Source organism: Salvelinus fontinalis, chromosome 41 (genome assembly GCF_029448725.1).
Source record: "Salvelinus fontinalis isolate EN_2023a chromosome 41, ASM2944872v1, whole genome shotgun sequence".
Classification (NCBI taxonomy): Eukaryota; Metazoa; Chordata; class Actinopteri; order Salmoniformes; family Salmonidae; genus Salvelinus; species Salvelinus fontinalis.
Window position 1 is genome coordinate 5,225,677 of NC_074705.1, and position 20,139 is coordinate 5,245,815.

Genomic DNA, 20,139 nt, shown 5'->3' on the forward strand with positions numbered 1-20,139 from the left:
ATGATGTGGGGGACCGAGAGCTGTTAGCTGTCGTAAAAGCCTTGAAGGTGTGGAGGCATTGGCTTGAGGGGGCTAATCACCCTTTTCTCATCTGGACTGACCACCGCAATCTGGAGTACATCCGGCAGGCGAAGAGACTAAATCCTCGCCAGGCAAGGTGGGCCATGTTTTTCACTCGTTTTGTGTTTACGCTTACTTACAGACCAGGCTCCCAGAACGTCAAGGCAGACGCATTGTCTCGGCTGTATGACACAGAGGAGCGACCCATGGATCCCACTCCCATACTCCCAGAGTCGTGTTTGGTGGCGCCAGTAGTGTGGGAGCTGGACGCGGACATTGAGCGGGCGTCACGTGCAGAGCCCTCTCCTCCTGAGTGTCCAGCTGGTCGTTTGTACGTTCCGTCTGCTGTCCGCGACCGATTGATCTATTGGGCTCACACATCACCCTCCTCTGGTCATCCTGGGATAGGTCGGACGATGCGCTGTCTTGATGGGAGGTACTGGTGGCCCACTTTAGCTAAGGACGTGAGGATTTATGTTTCCTCCTGTTCGGTGTGCGCCCAGTGCAAGGCTCCTAGACACCTGCCTAGAGGTAAGCTTTTACCTTTACCCGTTCCTCAACGGCCGTGGTCGCACCTGTCAGTGGATTTTGTGACTGATCTTCCACCTTCACAGGGTTACACCACGATCCTGGTCGTTGTGGATCGGTTTTCTAAGTCCTGTCGTCTTCTCCCTTTGCCCGGTCTCCCTACGGCCTTACAAACTGCGGAGGCTCTGTTTACACATGTTTTCCGGCATTATGGGGTGCCTGAGGATATAGTGTCTGATCGGGGTCCCCAGTTCACGTCAAGGGTCTGGAAGGCGTTCATGGAACGTCTGGGGATCTCGGTTAGTCTTACCTCAGGTTTTCACCCCGAGAGTAATGGGCAGGTGGAGAGAGTTAACCAGGATGTGGGCAGGTTTCTGCGGTCCTATTGCCAGGACCGGCCAGGGGAGTGGGCGAAGTTCGTGCCCTGGGCAGAGATAGCCCAGAACTCGCTACGTCACTCCTCTACTAACCTTACCCCTTTTCAATGTGTATTAGGGTATCAGCCGGTTCTGGCTCCTTGGCATCAGAGTCAGACCGAAGCTCCTGCGGTGGACAATTGGTTTCGGCACGCTGAGGAAACTTGGGAGGCAGCCCACGTCCACCTTCAGCGTGCCATAAGGCGCCAGAAAATTGGCGCAGACCGTCGCCGCAGTGAGGCCCCGGTGTTTGTACCAGGGGACAGGGTCTGGCTCTCGACCCGAAACCTGCCCCTCCGCCTGCTCTGCCGGAAGCTGTGTCCGCGGTTTGTGGGGCCGTTTAAAGTCCTGAGGAGAGTGAACGAGGTATGTTATAGATTACAACTGCCCATTAATTACCGTATTAACCCCTCGTTCCATGTGTCTCTCCTCAGGCCGGTGGTGGCTGGCCCGCTCCAGGAGGCTGAAGTGCGTGAAGTTCCTCCGCCTCCTCTAGACATCGAGGGGGCCCCGGCGTACGCTATTCGATCCATTTTGGATTCGAGACGTCGGGCGAGGGGCCTTCAGTACCTCGTGGACTGGGAGGGGTACGGGCCGGAGGAGAGATGCTGGGTTCCGGTGGAGGACGTTTTAGATCCTTCTATGTTAAAAGAATTCCACCGCCTCCATCCGGATCGCCCTGCACCTCGCCCTCCGGGTCGTCCCCGAGGCCGGTGTCGACGCGCTGCTGGAGCCGCGCGTCAGGGGGGGGGGTAATGTCACGACTTCTGCCGAAGTCGTTGCCTCTCCTTGTCCGGGCGGTGTTCGGCGGTCGACTTCACCGGTCTTCTAGTCATCATCGATCCATTTTTCATTTTCCATTGGTTTTGTCTTGTCTTCCCACACACCTGTTGTCAATCCCATTTCATTACCTGTTGTGTATTTAACCCTCTGTTTCCCTTCATGTGTTTGTCAGAGATTGTTCGTTGTCAAGTGTTGTGTGTTTTGTGTATAAGTGTGCGATGGGTCTTCATACCCAGATTTTGTATTATATTTTTTAGTGAGTGTTATGGAGCTTATTACTGGAACTTTTATTAAAGTACTCCATGCTACACTCTATTTTGACTCTCCTGCGCCTGACTTCCTCTGCCACTTATACACGCCATTTTGACACGTTCTGCCAGTCACATTCTGTTAAAGATCCCCAAAGCACACACATCCCTTAGTCACTCGTCTTTTCAGTTCGCTGCTGCTAGCGACTGGAATGAGCTGTACAAAACACTCAAACTGGACAGTTTCATCTCAATCTCTTCATTCAATGACTCAATCATGGACACTCTTACTGACAGTTGTGGCTGCGTTGCGTGATGTATTGTTGTCTCTACCTTTTTGCCCTTTGTGCTGTTGTCTGTGCACAATAATGTTTCTACCATGTTCTGTTGCTGCTACCATGTTGTGTTGCTCCGCCATGTTGTGTTGCTACCATGTTGTCGTTATGGGGTGTTGAAACCATGCTGTGTTGTCATGTGTTGCTGCCTTGCTATGCTGTTGTCTTAGGTCACTCTTTATGTAGAGAGACTTATGTTGTCTCTCTTGTTATGATGTGTGTTTTGTCCTATATTTTATTTAATTTATTCATATTTTTAATCCCAGCCCCCAACCCCGCAGGAGGCCTTTTGCCTTTTGGTAGGCCGTCATTGTAAAATAATTTGTTCTCAACTGACTTGCCTAAATAAAATAAAAAATAAATAAAATCAGTTAAAAAGCACCCTTCAGCCTTATGGTGGTGCAAAATCTAAGAAATGTTGGGTCTAAAGAAGGAAGTGGACCTGTTGATGTGTCTGTGGTTGATCTTAAGACCTCTCTGTGGTGAGTGCTCTACAAAGACCCCAATCACAAAAACTAGGTTGCACTAGCAGAGGTGCCATTGTTTCTGCACAGGAGTAACACAAATACAAGCTAGACAACAGCAGCACTTCCTATGCTCAACTCTCAAGGTCCATTATAACCAAGTCAACCCAGTCAAATGAGCATCACTTTGGCTTGATTTAGTTTTATTTTGTTTCTCTACTGAGTAAATAACGTTGCATTGACGTCATATCTGTAGTCGGTCTCAGCAGGCAGTGTCGGGTCAACGTTTGGTTCTGCAGTTGGTCAGTATGTGTGGAAGCGTATCCAGACTTGTTCTGCTTCTGGTGCTGTGGGGTCTAGGCACAGCTGTTGATGGTAAGAGAGATCCCATGATCTATTTAATTTGTACACACATTTTGTACACAAGCTCTGAACTTTACAGGAGTACTTACAGGAGTTAGACCTACACAGTACAGTAATAAGGACACTCTATTGTAAAGTGTATTTGTTCACTACAGTTTTAATGCAGTTACTCAACAGGAATAACCTTTCCTTTTTACTTTACTACCACTAGCTACTCATCTTATGTTTTATCACAAGCAACACAAAAACAAAATGGCAACTATACAAAACATTCTCTAAGATGGTCAACATCACATTTCCAAATTCTGTCAAATATGTATGGTTTAATATGAATGGTTTAATATGTATGGTTTAATATGAATGGTTTAATATGTATGGTTTAATATGTATGGTTTAATATGAATGGTTTAATATGTATGGTTTAATATGTATGGTTTAATATGTATGGTTTAATATGTATGGTTTAATATGAATGGTTTAATATGTATGGTTTAATATGTATGGTTTAATATGAATGGTTTAATATGAATGGTTTAATATGTATGGTTTAATATGAATGGTTTAATATGTATGGTTTAATATGTATGGTTTAATATGAATGGTTTAACTCCAGTTTATTATTGAGGGTGGATATGGGGCTTTCCAATTGATGGCTTTACTTTTTTTTGCAGCAGCAGCAGTAGACCTAGATTACAAAACATTCTATGATATTGATCACCAATATTACATTTCCCAACAAACATCATTGTGGAGATGAATGGATATAAATTCCTAGACACAATGGAATGATAACACATACATTATCCCAGAATGGTGTCAGTTTGTCACAGGACCACAGCATATGTAACAGGGTCCCTTTGTGCTTTTTGCATCTCCAACAGAGATGTGACATTTCTGGGTGACATTACATGCATTCTGGGTGACATTACATGCATTCTGGCAGGACTATAGTAAGTCCTAGGAATGATCTTACATTGCATTAGTTAATGTCTTAAGTTGTAGGAGCAGGTATGAAAATGTTCACATATCTGTGACCAATGGTTCTCCTCAATTTCATCATTTAGATCTGTTTACCATTTGTTCCTTGTGGGTTCTGAACCATCAGGTAGAGTTACAATCAGCCCTTGATATAACTTGCCAATCAACTACTTTGTCATAGCAGCTTATTTCAGTATGTTTTCTATGCTAGATGCCTTAGGTTCATCCATATTCTGTTGAAGTGATTGAATATGATTTCTGAGTTGTGCGAACGTAAAGAAATCAGCCTTTGATATGTAATTGATTGAATGACAGTAGAGATACATCATAGTAAACATGATACATATTAATGATGCCACTTTGGAAGTAGGACTTGAAGGGGTCATCATTAAACGCTGGAGGTAAGGTGGGGTTAATCCAAATAGGGCTGACTGGCTATATTGGTTCTTTCCACCTCATGAATTTAAATACATTTCCCCAAATACGAATGGAATTGAGAACCATTGCATTGCCTGTTTATTCCTTCATGCCTTGGACCTGAAGTAGTGAATATATTTTAGATCATGCAATGTTACATTTGTGACTTTGATACTCCTCCATGCCACAAGGATCGTCTCCTGTCCATTGTATTAGTGAACGCAGTTGTGCAGCCCAGTCATACATCTTCATATGAGGTGGTCCAAGACCTCCAGCTTCATAGGAGAAGTATAAAACAGTCAATTTGTCTCTCGAGGTCTTTTCATTCCATATACACTTGGAGAGCAGGACATTTAATTTATTAAAGAGGTTGGATGGAATTGAAACGGACAAGGCCTAGAATAAATACATCAACCTTGGTAATATAATCACTTTAAATTTTTTGACCCTACCGTACATAGAAATAGGGAGAGATCTCCATCTGTGAACATCAGATTCAACCCTATCTATTAAAAGGAGAGTAATTGATGTTTTATGCCTCCAGATTGCATGGTATCAGTACACCCAGGAACTTCATATGTGTCTTTGTCCATTTCATTGTTCTGTATTAACAATGGATCATTATCTTTCTTTTTAAGTAGGGTGATTGTAGCCAAACATAGTGACTGGGGAAGTTCATTTTTCTCTAGAGCTGCTGTGAGCATAACTAACATAGGTCAGTAATCTGGGATAAAAGTGTCTATAACATTCCACTGGGAATAAATCCTTACCAGGAGATTTCCCAATCTGTAGATTATTGATGCCCTCCAACAGTTCATCTGGGGTAATGTTTTATCCATATTCATTTTCTCTGGTTCATTTATAATTGGTCAAATGGCCTTATTAAGGAAATTGTCTGAATCTTCCTTTGAAATGTTGTTTTGGGATTGATACAGTTTGTGATAAAATATTTTAAAGTCTGACTTAATTCAGAAGGATCCATTGTTACGGGGGGTTTGAATGCTATGGATGGTTCATTCCTCTTCCTCTTTCTTAATATGCCAAGCAAGCATTTCCCCTGCACTTTCACCTTGCTCAACATATTGTTGCTTGGAATTAATGGAAGAAATTTCTGCAGATCGAGAGTTTATTGTGTTATATTCAATCTTCAAAGTGTTCAACTGTTGAAGGGCGTCAACATTTCTATCTAAACTGTGTTTTCTTTCCAAGTCGTGGATTTTCTGTTCTAGTATTTCTAATTCTTTATTGGTCTTATTTTTCTTATGTGAAGAGTAAGACATGATACAACTTCTCATGTATGATTTAAGAGTTTCCTAGACAACAGTTGGGCACACTTCATTGTCTACATTAATTTCCAAAAACATGTCTATCTGTGTATAAAATAAATAAGTAAATGATTGAATATGAGTTTTGGAGGTGAGAGTAATAGGAGTATTGTCTTTCAGTTGCATGTTTGTATCTCCCCAATTCATACAGACCCATATCTTTGATGCTGTGGTTTAATACCTTAGACATGTTAGAAAGAGGATTTAGTTTAGTTGATGGCTTGTTTGGAGTTGCATCCCGTACACAGTTAAACCCCCCCATATAATATTCCTGTTACATTGAGATAATTTTAGTAGGAGGTCCTTAATTCCCTTTGGGTCGTCTTCATTTGGGCATTAACAATTCAGTAAAGTAACTTTTTCTTGTGCCAGGTTTCTTTTTACCATTGTAAAACATCATTTTGGGTCTGAAGTAATTTCTGTAGACTGAAATGGGACTTTTTATTAATGAGAATTTATAGTACTACTCATGCTCAATCAAACCGATCTCATGAAATAATATACTCACAATCTGTTTCCCTTCCTGTTTACAGTGACTCAAGAGAAAACATTGGAGACCGGAGGAGCAGATGCCACTCTTCTCTGCCCAAACCAAACACTCACTGACATCATTACTGTAGTATGTCACAAAAATAGAGTTATAGGTGAGGGTCATGAATGTAGAGTATCACAAGACTTTGAAACAAATCATACCAACAGCACTTGTGACCCCAGAGTCACACTGCAGATAGAGAGTGACAGAGTGTTTCTACACATCACCAACATACAACCATCTGATGAAGGGAACTACACCTGTGTATGTAGTATACATGATGAAGGCAATTCTGATATAAACATACATATTTCTGTCAATGGTAAGTGTTTCGTCTGATGGGATTGTTCACAATCATTTTGAAATGAAAACCAGCATATCTTATCATCACATATTTAGTGGAATGCCTGTCATGTGCTTACCTTGATGTTCTGTCAGTGTTTTGTGGTCTTGTTTTGTAACATCTGACTGAACTGAGAATTTCTGTAGTCACAATATTGGATTTTGTCATCAGTACATGTAATAATGTCTTAAAATGTAGAGACTGTCAACAACACGTTGCCTTAATGTAAATGAACAAGATGGCGGAAGAGAAACAAATAAGATCTTAATATATATTTTCCCCTTGCTCAGGAAACCAAGTGCAAGAGGCCACAGACAACAGTCTCTTCTATTTGGGGATGATAACAGGCGTGGCAGCATGTGTAGCTGTCCTGGTGTTTGGTGGCATAATCATGAGGAAAATTCATCTCAGGTAAGATAACATTAATACATTGGTAAAAGAGTTGCTGTCACGAGTGTTTGACAGATTTTTGGTATTTGAATAATTACTTGGAAGCACTGTAGTAAAGAAAGTGCATTCTCAAATACATATTAGATCTACAATGAGGATAGAGTACTGAATTGTTGTCTCAGAAATACATGCAATGATATGAGGTCAGGTGGGCCTTTGCTCTTCAGCAAACAAAGGAGGGGTGCTCAACAACAATGATGAAAAGCATGAAAAGGGCTTACCAAGAAAAACATCGAAAAGGACTAATTTGAGGCAGAAAGTAATTGGAGCACTCAATAAGAAAGGCAGAGAGGGATTTATTTTAGCTCACTTTAATATATTTTATAGGATGATAACAGGTGACAGTTGAGTGCTCCAACTCCTTTCTGTCTCAAATTTGACCTTTTGGAAGTTTTTCTATGTAAGCCCTTCACATGCAATGCTATATATATCTGACTGACAAATTTTTAAATACCCAAACACAATGTAAAACACACAGGCTACTTGACCTACTTTAAGTCTGACTCAATGAGTCTGTACTGATCACTACCCACTAGGCAAAAACTGGTTGAATTAATGTTGTTTCCACTTCATTTCAACAAAATGCAATATAATGACAACGTGGGACTGATTGGATTTGCAAAAAGTAAGCAATGTAAGGGAATTTCCAGCCCCCCCAACTTTTAACCTAAATCCAATAACATGGTGACATTTTTTGCTGAATTCATGTTGAATCATGTTAGTTGACAACTCAACCAAAACGAAACTAGTCTAGATGTTCAACTGACATCTGTGACCAGTGAGTAGTTTCCAATAGCTGCACTGTTGTGGCTGCTCGCTTCTCATTTCCTGTCAAAAACGAGTGTGGTGAAAAAAAACACGCATACACTGCACACAATCATTCTGCTCTGGAAAATGTGCTGTGTAAAACAGGTTTCATTTGGTGCTATGTTAATTATTTTTTATTTTTTGCTCAACAGGAGAACACAGCTACAAGTGTCTGCAACCGTCAACGACGTGCCACAACACTGCCTGCTGTTGCCTGTTAATCAGATGAAGGCAGCTGGGTCCTCATTTATAACCGTTGCGTACATTTCACAATTAATATCTGCGTGCGCCATTTCTGAAAAGACCGCAAACGTACAAAAATATTGAGATGTATAAACTTGCCGGATGCGCATGTTTCCCATTATAAATCAGACCCATCCTGAACCTGTTCACGCGTGAATGAGCATTAAAATCCGCCTGAAAAACGTCCATAATTTACATTTTATGGTGACAGTAACGCCCTATTTTTCTGTGTACTGGAATTAAACCAAGGCAGTTTCTAAATAGAAATGGAGAGCTTGATCAAATGTCTTGAGGAACTGGCAGAAAGTTTTAAACTTTTACAGTGACATTTGCTGTATCTGACAATTTCTGAAAGAAAAAAACAATTGCAAATTGTTGTGAAATTGTAAACAGATTGTTTGAATTCAATAATGTTTTGCATTAACTTTTTAATATGCTGCACTAGCCGTGAATTCTGGAACATTGTCTACTCGGAACGAAATGGCAGTATAGGCCTACTTTCAGTGGTAGCCTACTCACTTCATTACAAAATATCAACTGTTTGTTCTTCTGTTAAATTCAAATTCAAACCGCGCTCCCTTTCGGATGATGTTATAACCAATAGGCCCAATTAAATGGTAATTTATGTTATGGCTACTTTAGGAATATGAACTCATCATGGCCAGAAAAGGTGAGGAATCTATTCTGAAATGGTGATGATACACGTTTTATGTTCATAAATTAAATATTGTCTACTCGAGAAATTTGACAGGACAGTATTCAGACGTAGCCTACACACGTCAATGGAAAAGGTTAACCTTCTGTTCTACTGTTAAACTGTTCTTCGGATCGGATCGCATAGAGCAAAATAGTTGAAATAGCTTATCTATTTAATACTGTAAATTGGGTCTAATTACATTTACGATTTAGTCATTTAGCAGACAGGGTTATCCAGAGCGACTTACAGTTGTGAGTGCATACATTTTCATACTGGTCCCCCATGGGAATCGAACCCACAACCCTGGCCCCATTCTCTACCAACTGAGCTACACGTGACTTAAATATGTTATTTGATTAATTGTAGCCTATCCTAACTTGTAAGTCTATAGGCCATGAAACCATCACAGTCAGGAAAGGTGAGGAGATTATTCTGCAATTTATTTAATTAGGCAAGTCAGTTAAGAACAAATTCTTATTTACAATGAGGGCCTACCCCGGCCAAACCCAGACGATGCTTGGCCAATTGTGCGCTGCACTATGGGACTCCCGCTGGATTTGAACCAGCTACTGCAGTGACACCTCTTGCACTGAGATGCAGTGTCTTAGAACACTGTGTCACTCGGCATGATCATGGAAATTAAATAAATAGGAAAAAATATACCTATTTCTAACTAGAACATTACATTTACTGAAGTAAATGTGATGTGTTTGCTAGTCTTGAAGTATTTATGGTTGGGAAACAGTAGTAGTAGTGAAGGCAGTAGTAATGTTAGTCGTAGCAATGGTAGTAAAAGGGTTTTCAAAGGCTATGTGTTAGTTATAGTGACCTATTTTGCGGTGGTTTGTAGGTGTGGAGTTATAGTGGGTTATAGTGGGCTAGTATAGTAGGCTATAGTGCGTACTATATCATCATAAGCCATAGAATGGGTTTTTATGCTCCCAAATTGTTTTAGTTTGAACATTCGGAAAGTTTTATGGCAGTGATTTCAGTTTTGAATGTTGAAGCCTGCATTCCGCAATCGAAATGAATGGGGTTACAACCAGCTTTATCGTTCATGAAGTAGGAATGAAAGCAAAAAGCTGTGTTGAAGGAACCTATGTTTTGTCAGTCTGCACATGTCATCTTTGGGGTTGTGTTTGTAGCTGTGGTTGTGTGGTTGTGTTGTAGGTTCTTTGGGCCCTACAGTATAGCTTAATTGGCCAATGACCAGGACCATTTTGAATAGCTACCTCTGTAATAATGCCCAAATTACATGATGATGAGATGGGATGACGATAAAACACACATTGAAAAACTGACACAAAAGTTGAGAATTAAGATAGGTTTCTTTTCTAGAAATAAATCCTGCCTCACTTTGGAAAGTAGAAGGAATATTGTTCAAGCAACGCTTCTCCCAGTGCTTTATTATGGTAATATAATCTACCTGCATGCGGCAGCCTCGGTTTTAAAACCTTTAGATTCAGTCTATCACTCAGCACTGCGTTTTAACACTGGGGATATATTTCATACACATCACTGCGTTTTGTATAGTTCTCTTAGCTGGGAGTCTCTGACTACCAGAAGGGCCCAGGATTGGCAATTTTTTGTATATGAAGCGGTTCTTCAGAGACTGCCCCACTACCTCAGCTCATGTATTGACTGGAAATCCAGCAATTTTCAGACCCGCTCTCTAGACTGGCTAGTTCTGGAGGTCCCGTGGGTCTCCACTGACGTGGGGACAAATGATTTTAGTTGTTATGCCTCAGCTCATGGAATATCCTTCAGGCCACCTAGAAATGATTGTTTGTTTTGATTGATCTGGTTGTATTTACTGTATTGATATGATGTGATGTATGTTCATGTTCACAGGGCTCCCTTACAAATGAGATCCTGGTCTCAATGCTGACCCACCCTGTATAAATAAAAGTATTAAATAAAATATATATTTATTCCTATGGTTCTCATTCAAACCCGTGTTAATTTAAGAATATTTTAAATGGCTATAGCTCAAAAAGTAAACACAGCATCAAAAATCCTTGGGGCAGTCTGGACATTTCGAAGTTGGTTTCGTTTTAATAGCTTAAAACTTTTAAACTTTAGAGTGAGCAGAATAAATATAATAATAATAATAGGAAGAAGACATCTAGAGTTGTGCTTGCTTAGCAAGGACACCTAATTATTTTAGAATGCAAATATAAAATAAATAGATTTTTCGCACTTCTCATTAACCGCGAATGATTGCATGATATTTAGCTACCTGTTTAATTGTCCTGAATAAGAGAGTTATCGATGCAATGCAATACTTCAACCACTTGAAACTGTGCGTACTCATGGTCTAAAGTTAGCGTGAGGATAAACACATTCACACGTCAAGTTCAATTTCTATAAATGACAACTTTTGCGTGGAAACTGGCGCAAGCATGTTATGGGGGATATTTTGTCCGCATGCAGCGTTTATTAATGAGGCCCCTGCAGACTACGCTCTTTTACTTTTTCAATTGAATTTTCCAGAGCCCCATATGAGATTCTACAGTGTAATATGGTGACATATTGTTCATGTATTTGTAGGAGGAGCAACAGGACATTGAGCTCTACAACACGTTCACAAGGAGAGACAATGGGCTTTACTCAACCCTGCAGCTGCCGCATCCTAACCCCTGACCCTCTGGCACCGTTGACCAATGATGACATGGCATTAGACACCTTCTCGTAACAGCTAGCTGTACGGTAGAGTGGAAGATATGCATTTACTGTGAATATTTTGATTACTGAAAATGCAATTTTTTCCTTGTCTGACTTGCCATATATCAGCCTCTCCTTTACTGTAGATGCCATATATCAGCCTCTCCTTTACTGTAGACCTCTCCTTTACTGTAGAGGCTGCACATCTGTTATGGAAGTACAAGTGTTATACACAGTACATGTCTAAAAACATAGCTGTTCTGTTGTTTGCGGATAGAACAAAGCATGTTTCTGTGAAGATCACCTGATCCCAAAGTCATAAACCTTTCCACCAGGTGTCAGTGTACTGTAGGAAAATACTAACATTGTCCTGTCATAAACCTTTCCACCAGGTGTCAGTCAGTGTACTGTTGGAAAATACTAACATTGTTCTGTCATAAACATGAATGGAGAAATCAGTAAAAGTCCCAACTGCCACTGTATTCAAACTTACTTTAGAATACAGAATATTAATATAGACCCGTTTTATAGTTTTCTGTTTCATTTATAGGCCTGGCTACATGTTTAAGTGCATATGTTAATTTAAAAAACACACAACAACTAGTAACTAGCTGGATATGATTTATTAGACCTGTTTTCCCCCAAAAAGGGTTGTCATTTTTTTTGTTATGTATGCTGTAGCCTATGTACTTCTGTGGATGCAAGGCCAGTCTATTAAAAGCATGAGAGTTGTTTCATGGTGGCCGGTCCGTTGTTTCCTTCCTGCACATCAGTTAGCCTGACTACCCATCCTCATCGCTCCAGCCAAACACCACACCCACTAGCGTTTATTCTCCACCATGAGTCTGGATTTGCTTTCCTTCCCGACATCTTAAGAATGTGAAAACATTCTGATTGGTCCCAGAAACTGATGAGTTGAGCAAGAGTTGGCTAACATGAATCACATAATTGGCTTTGATACTCTGATTGGTTAAACTTCTAATTGCTGGTTAATTTATTTTTGTACAACACCCCTCATTTTGAAGTCAGCAAAAATTATTTATAGTATGGCAACTTTTGTCATTTATACTTGAATAACTTTGAAAAACTGTATTCACATATATCTATGTCTGTCACAATCGTCGTATAGAGGAGGACCAAGGTGCAGCGTGGTAAGTGTACTAATTTTAATTAAAATATGAAACACTTGACAAAACAACAAAAACAATAAACGAACAGTCCTGTAAGGTGAACACACAAAACAGAAAACAACCACCCACAAACACAAGTGGGAACAGCCTACCTAAGTATGATTCTCAATCAGAGACAATGATAGACAGCTGCCTCTGATTGAGAACCATACCAGGCCAAACACATAGAAATACAAAACAAGGACAACATAGAACACCAGACATAGAATATCCACCCACATCACACCCTGACCAAACTAAAAATAGAAACATACAAAGCAATCTACGGTCAGGGCGTGACAATGTCCTTATTGTCCATGAGTTTCTAGTGGACAGACCATATGGTTCAAGAGAAAATAGTCGAATGAAAAAGCATCTAATCAACAACGGCATTATTTTTTATTAACTCTGCAACTTTTTTCACAACTGCCACCGGTTTGACCCCAAATCATGGTGATTTGCATTTAGGATAATGTTTTACATCTTAGTCATTCTATTCATTTTTAAATTGTATATATTTTACATGTGATAAGGCCACACAGAGGGCCAAAGATAATTACAGACACGTGATAATCTGAAGTACCCAAAAAACCTCACTAAATGTGATCTTATAAAATTCACCCCAAAACTTGAAAGTTGCCAAAATTCTGGTAGTTTACTGGTAATATACCCTCCCTTTGAAACCTTAAATTGAATAGAACAAATGACATTTTTTCCCCAGAAGGAACATCAGTGGTGGCACATAACACAAGATAAAGATATACAGTAAACATATCAACAGCAACACACATGACAGATGCACATGCTTACAAGGTATATACAAGATAAACACTTAAAAGCAGTACTGATGCCGTCTCTCTTGGTTTTAAGAGGTCAAAACCCGAGTGTTACCTAATGGCAGAACTGCATATTGATTGTTCAGTGGAAGTGTACAAAAAAATTGATGTTCCCCTCTTACGCGTGTGGTCTTTGTAAATGTCTCAGAGAGCCTTTTGGTTTCTCCTTACAATCTTTAAACTGACCTGCACAACTCTCCCAAGGCCCAAGAGTATCATGACCTGAGCCAAACCAGGCAACTAAGCTAACTGTTATGACAGGCTCAAAACAACATCATTAAAAGGACTGTTTTTAAAAAACTGGTTGATTGTTACAGACTTTTAAAGATAAAATAACATGAACCAGATTAGTCAGGAATGATCAGGTGTGTGTGTGGCAATATGAGTACAGTCACTCAGTAGTCATTGAAAAGGTTCCTGAGGAAGAAAAGAGGGGGAAAGAAAATCGTAATATTTCAATTGGATGAAAACACAGGTCATTGGGATGTAATAAGATGGTCTGACAGCCATTGTGACAAACATAACAGAACAGATACTAACATGCAGCTGAATGCATTATGCAGTCACCATGACTACTCTATGACCACCACAGAAGTACATCATTTCAGAGCTTCTTCCTCAAGAAGAGAGACCACAGCAGAGTGAGAGAATGAAGGTGTAAACCTACTTCTTTACAGCCTCCTGAGCTGGTTGTATCCTGCACTTGTCTGACGATCTGAGGGATTGTATCCTGAAACAAAAGGAAATGTTTAAGTTATGTTTAGATTTTGGGGTCATTGTAATTTATACTAAAAGCTTTTGTAACATTCTCAATATCATCTGTTTCACGCTTTCTATCGGGATAATCAAATAAAGTTATAAAAATACTCACATATGTGATGGACTGGAGGTTGGTATGAAAGAGATCAAAATAGACAATGTACCAGCAAGAAACATACACCGCAGAAATACATTTCAAAGTTTCATAACCAAGTTTTTTTCTCAATGAGAGAGATTACAGAAACATTAAGACTATGAAAGTATGAGAAGGTAAACCTACTTCTTACTCAACCTCTGCTTGATTGTTGAGCTGTTTGGTGAGCTGCTTGACCAGTATGACCTGAAAAAACACAAGGTAATAAAATTATTATTTATCTTAAAAAGCTGTTAAAAATGTGGAAGAGATACTCACATTTGTGATGGACTGGAGGTTGGTGTGACACTGAAATAAATCAAAATCAACAATGTACTGACAAGAACCACATCGGATTCATTTTAATTTTATTACAATTATTGAATGATGAAGAATGATTTTTAACCTGTATAGCACAAATTCTCAGAAATTGCAATTGTAATGTTCCATGTTTTTAATGTTCCATGTTTTCAAATAGGTATCCATCATGATCCCTTAAATGTTCTCTAGAATGAGCATCTTACTGTTTGGATGTTGGTGGTGTCTTTAAGGGAGTCCTGCTGATTTCAGGGTCAGGAACTGGGGGTTTTCTACATCAGAAAAGAGATCAACTGGTAAACAACTGGCAGTCAAATCACTGTCATCTGATGAAGTTTATGAAGGTTAGTGAAATAATTAATATCTTTTGCTGGTTTTGTCGCTATCGCTACTGTTGCCTTGAATCAATGTAGTTGTGTGGTTGGCTATTGTAGTAAGCTAATATAATGCTATATTGTGTTTTCGTCTTACTCTTTGAAATGTTCATTCCCCCCACCCCATTCCAAACAGGACACTAGACATCAAACATCATGACAACTTCAAAGACACTATAAAAAAACTATTTTCACACTATAAACCGTGAGAAACAGAAACAGGATGCCCAAACACATGGTCACTTCCTACCCCCCGCCCCCCACCCCACCAGGATGTCCTGGCCGGAAGCCCAAATAAGGGCATGCACACGTCATCATGACATAGGGTCATAAATCAACATTTTTACGTGTGACATCTACTTTATTCTCTCTGGTTTACCTGGAAGAGAATGCAATTTCTGCCATTTCCCTTTCTGCCTCTGTTGAAATTTTGTTGAAAACCTCTGTGGCAGAGAGTCCACTACAACTAAACAACAGACCATGTTAGGAACATCACTAGTTCCATTAGTTTGGTTGGTTCTTGGTTAGTTTGTTTGGTTTTGTGCAAGCTACCTGTGCTGTGAAAAATGTCTGTACATTCAATTCAGAATAACTGTTCAGTTTCAAGGTAATAGTTTGTATCTCTACCTGGATGAGGTGTCTTTTCTCCTCTTTTGCAGCCATATTACACAGAATACAGCAATGAGACACATTGAACCCATCACTGAACCCATCACTGCACCAACCACTGTACCTGTGAATAAGAGAGATGGCAGAAGAAGACAGAGGTCAACTTCCCAGGTACACTACACCAAAGCCTCATACATGTAAATATGGCTCTGCACTACACCTGAAAGTTGAATAGTAAAAGAGCCAGTCAATAGGTTGATTATGACCTGTCATTATTAGAATAACAACCACTTACCACTGATCATGTCATCATCAGAGACCTGAGATTGGCCTAGCACAGAAATACACAGGAAGTACTTCATCGTGAACACAGACAGTACTTCATCATGAACACAGGCACTACTTCATCATGAACACAGGCAGTACTTCATCATGAACACAGACAGTACTTCATCATGAACAGAGATAGTACTTCATCATGAACACAGACCGTACTTCATCATGAACACAGATAGTACTTCATCATGAACACAGACAGTACTTCATCATGAACAGAGATAGTACTTCAACATGAACACAGACAGTACTTCATCATGAACACAGGCACTACTTCATCATGAACACAGGCAGTACTTCATCATGAACACAGGCAGTACTTCATCATGAACACAGACAGTACTTCATCATGACATCATGTTCCTGATCATATCAATATATTACACATTGATCTATAGACATTTCTCACCAGTAATTGAAGCTGGAATCACCATGGAAGCATTCTTGGTGACATCACTGAAGGACATAGAAGCAACACACCTAACTTCTTTGTCAGTTAGACTGGACACTACCACTGTTACAGTAGTTGTCATAGTGACAGTCCCATTGGGATGGGTGACATCAACCATGGTGGAATGTTCTATCATTATGTCATCCCAGGTTACTATAGGAACAGGTCGTCCAGTAGCAGAACAGGACAGAGTGATGTGATTGTTGTTGGTTTGTGTGATGAGGAGTGAGGGTCCATACAGCTCTATAGGAAAACAACAAACACAGTTCACAGTGAATGTAAATACCATAATGGTTTCATGCACATTATTTACTAAATGATTCCATTTAAATGATTTACTAAATGATTCCATTTAAATTATTTTCTAAATGATTCCATTTAAATTATTTACTAAATGATTCCATTTAAATTATTTACTAAATGATCACATTTTGATAAATGGTTTCAAGACATTGGATGTATGATCTGATAAAATGGCTGCCTGAAGTTCTGAAGAAGTTGTTCTGAGTCAATAATTTACAGTACATTATGTTATCAGATTTTACCATTTACTTGGAGGCAGGTCCTTCCACTGATAGCTCCATCTGGAAAGGCATTAAACAGACACTTGTAGCAGGACTCGTCTCCTCTTGACACTCCTCTGATGACGATAGAGCAATTCTGCAGTCCCTCATCTTCAAACTCCACTTTCCCCTGAAAAGGTGGGTTGACATTGGGACCTCGTTTGCTGTATGTGGCCACATTTTCATTCGCCCCAGTTGTCACTTTCTGCCAGGTGACTTGACGCACGTCTTTGGGTGTCATGAGTTCACAGTTTAAGACTGCATCTTCTCCCAGGGTTGCTGTGACAACCTGCTGTGTTCTCACCAACTGAGAGAGCCCTGCATGAAGACAGTTACAATAGTTCTTAGACACTAGTAGTACTCAGAATGGTCAGAAGGGGGACTACAGTGCTAAGGGCAATCTAGGCGGGAGGAAGTTATGGCACCTGTTGTAAAACTATACATTTCTGTCAATTTCAGGATAGAATATACAAGATATGTGCATAAGGCCACAGCATACATCAACATTAAAGTACTCTTTAGAGCGACATCAATCATTCCATACAATAAGAGTATGAAGTTGTAGATGAAATCATGCATTTACTATAGTCAAATGAACTGGTTTGTCAACAGTTAACACACAATACGCATGTGTAACCGGTGTGAATTGGCTAGCTAGTCATAGGGCTGCGCACTAATAAATAAAAAATGTATTCATGTACAGAATTGTTTACAGACATCTTTTGTATAGCGCAGCTCAATTTTGTGTTTAATAACCTTAATTTAAGTAGGCAAGTCAGTTAAGAACAAATTCTTATTTACAATGACGGACTACCCCAGCCAAACCCGGACGACGGTGGGCCATTTGTGCTATGTCCTATGGGACACCCAATGGATGTGACGCAGCCTGGATTCAAACCATGTACTGCAGTGACGCTTCTTGTACTGAGGTGCAGTGTCTTAGATCAATGCGCAATATGACATGTATTTCGTGTTGTGAAATTAACAGGTTTGTCTACAGTTGTGAATGCACACAATTAGATCATGACATTGGCACTAACAATATCGCGCCACTTTCAAAGTGGTAGTCAAATGCGGTATTATCGTGCATAAAACAGATATAACTCACCATTAGGGAGGAATATGAGCAGAATAAACAGAGAGTTGAAGAGTGCAGGAGACATGGTGAAAATGTAATTTACTACAGTAATGAAACAAGAGAAAAAGAGCGGGAAATACCTTCTTCCGGTACACCTGCTCCATAGCCTGGGTACCAGTCTGTTTATGCTCTCTTGCCAATTCCTCATTGAATTGCCATACCAACAATGTTTGGCTTGGCAATGACAATGGAGTAGGCAAAAGCACAAACGGATCTGGGACCAGGCAACCTCCTGCATAAAAGTGAAAGTAAATTTGCTCTCTGTATTCTGTCTACAGTCACAGTTAGACTCAATCAATTTAGTATTGTGTATATCTGCTGGGGAAATTTGCTTAGGCTTTTTCTTCTTCAGAAGCAGGAAAATAATTTAATTGTTCAATAAACTGTGGAATCTAACACAACAAGCATCTGGAAATTCTGTATTTGCATAATAAAATAAATTACGATATGAACTCAAACTCGACACACTTTAATCTAATGAAAATAGGATATCAAACAATCGTCCTCAACATGACATGCAAGCGGTACCGATGCACCAAGTCTGGACCCTGAACAGCTTCTACCACCAAGCCATAAGAATGCTAAACAGTTAGTTATATAGTTAACCATATAGCTACCCGGACTATCTGCGATGACTATTTTACTCTTTTGACTCGTCACGTTTGCTGCTTTTACTGTGTATTATCTTTCCTGTTGCAGTCAATTTATTCCTAGTTAAATGTACATACCTACCCTAATTACCGTGTACCCCTGCACATCCGCTGCCCTGTGTATATAGCCATATTATCCTTACTCAATGTGTATTTATTATTACTTGTATTATTTATTATTATGTTTCTCTATTTTCTTTCTCTCTGCATTGTTGTGAAGGGCCCCTAAGTAAGCATTTTACTGTTAGTCTACATATGTTGTTTACGAAGTATGTGACATTTTATTTGATTTTGAAGTTGTATGCATTGCACTGACAGAGGAATCATAGATGAGATCAGGCAACAATGTATCTCAGTAATACATGATGTAGCACAAGTTCATTAAAAGGAATTGGAGAGATGGAGCACATGAGAACATACACAATATCTGAAGACAGTGGGCCTGGCTTCAGCTTTCTATCTGTGGTGTAGGACTAGGGAAATCAACAATGTTGTCATGGCAACATTTATAGATAATGATATTGTTTCTCAAGGGCTATGGGACGTTCTGAACTTTGAAGGCCGAGCCTAGGCACTAATGATGCCAACAGCATTACTTTACTTAAGTAATAATTACTATTACTTAATTGATATCCAAGAATTACTCAACCAAGCACACACCATAAGTGTAACGGCTTTCCTCCTCCTCATCTGAAGAGGAGTAGTAACAAGGATCGGAGGACCAATGCGCAGCAATTGTTCATGATGAATCTTTAATAGAACAAACTGAACACTGAAATACAAAACAATAAATTGAACGAACGAAAACCGAAACACTTCCGTGTGAAACACACAGACACGGAAGACAACCACCCACCCACAAAACACAACAGAAAACAGGCTCCCTAAATATGGTTCCCAATCAGAGACAATGACTAACACCTGCCTCTGATTGAGAACCATATCAGGCCAAACGAGAAACCCAACATAGAAACACAAAACATAGATAACCCACCCAACTCACGCCCTGACCACACTAAAACAAAGAAATAACACAAGAACTAGGATCAGAACGTGACAATAAGTCAATTTTTTCCATCACTTTTTACTACCACAAGACCTCATACACCTTACATCAATACAAGTTCAACACGTGCTATCATTTTGAAAT

General features: G+C 39.8%; 2 protein-coding genes across 2 annotated transcripts in view; both read right to left on the reverse strand.

The window, feature by feature from the left end:
• Window positions 1-13,202: 13,202 nt before the first annotated feature.
• LOC129840313 (poliovirus receptor homolog) overlaps window positions 13,203-20,139 on the reverse strand; it is a 197,486-nt gene continuing 190,549 nt past the window's right edge. The window contains exons 9-10 of the mRNA XM_055908115.1: window positions 14,326-14,388; window positions 13,203-14,075 (exon numbers count right to left, since the gene is read on the reverse strand). Of these exons, the coding sequence (XP_055764090.1) occupies window positions 14,054-14,075; window positions 14,326-14,388 (85 nt within the window). The 3' untranslated portion in view covers window positions 13,203-14,053. The remainder of the gene's footprint in view (window positions 14,076-14,325; window positions 14,389-20,139) is intronic.
• On the reverse strand, window positions 14,401-18,381 carry LOC129840445 (OX-2 membrane glycoprotein-like). The gene is made up of 8 exons (XM_055908347.1): window positions 18,310-18,381; window positions 17,184-17,519; window positions 16,597-16,881; window positions 16,147-16,182; window positions 15,870-15,975; window positions 15,075-15,140; window positions 14,830-14,859; window positions 14,401-14,757 (listed from the first exon to the last, which is right to left on the reverse strand). Exons 1-8 carry the CDS (start codon window positions 18,362-18,364, stop codon window positions 14,694-14,696), a joined length of 978 nt encoding a protein of 325 aa, XP_055764322.1. The 5' UTR covers window positions 18,365-18,381; the 3' UTR covers window positions 14,401-14,693.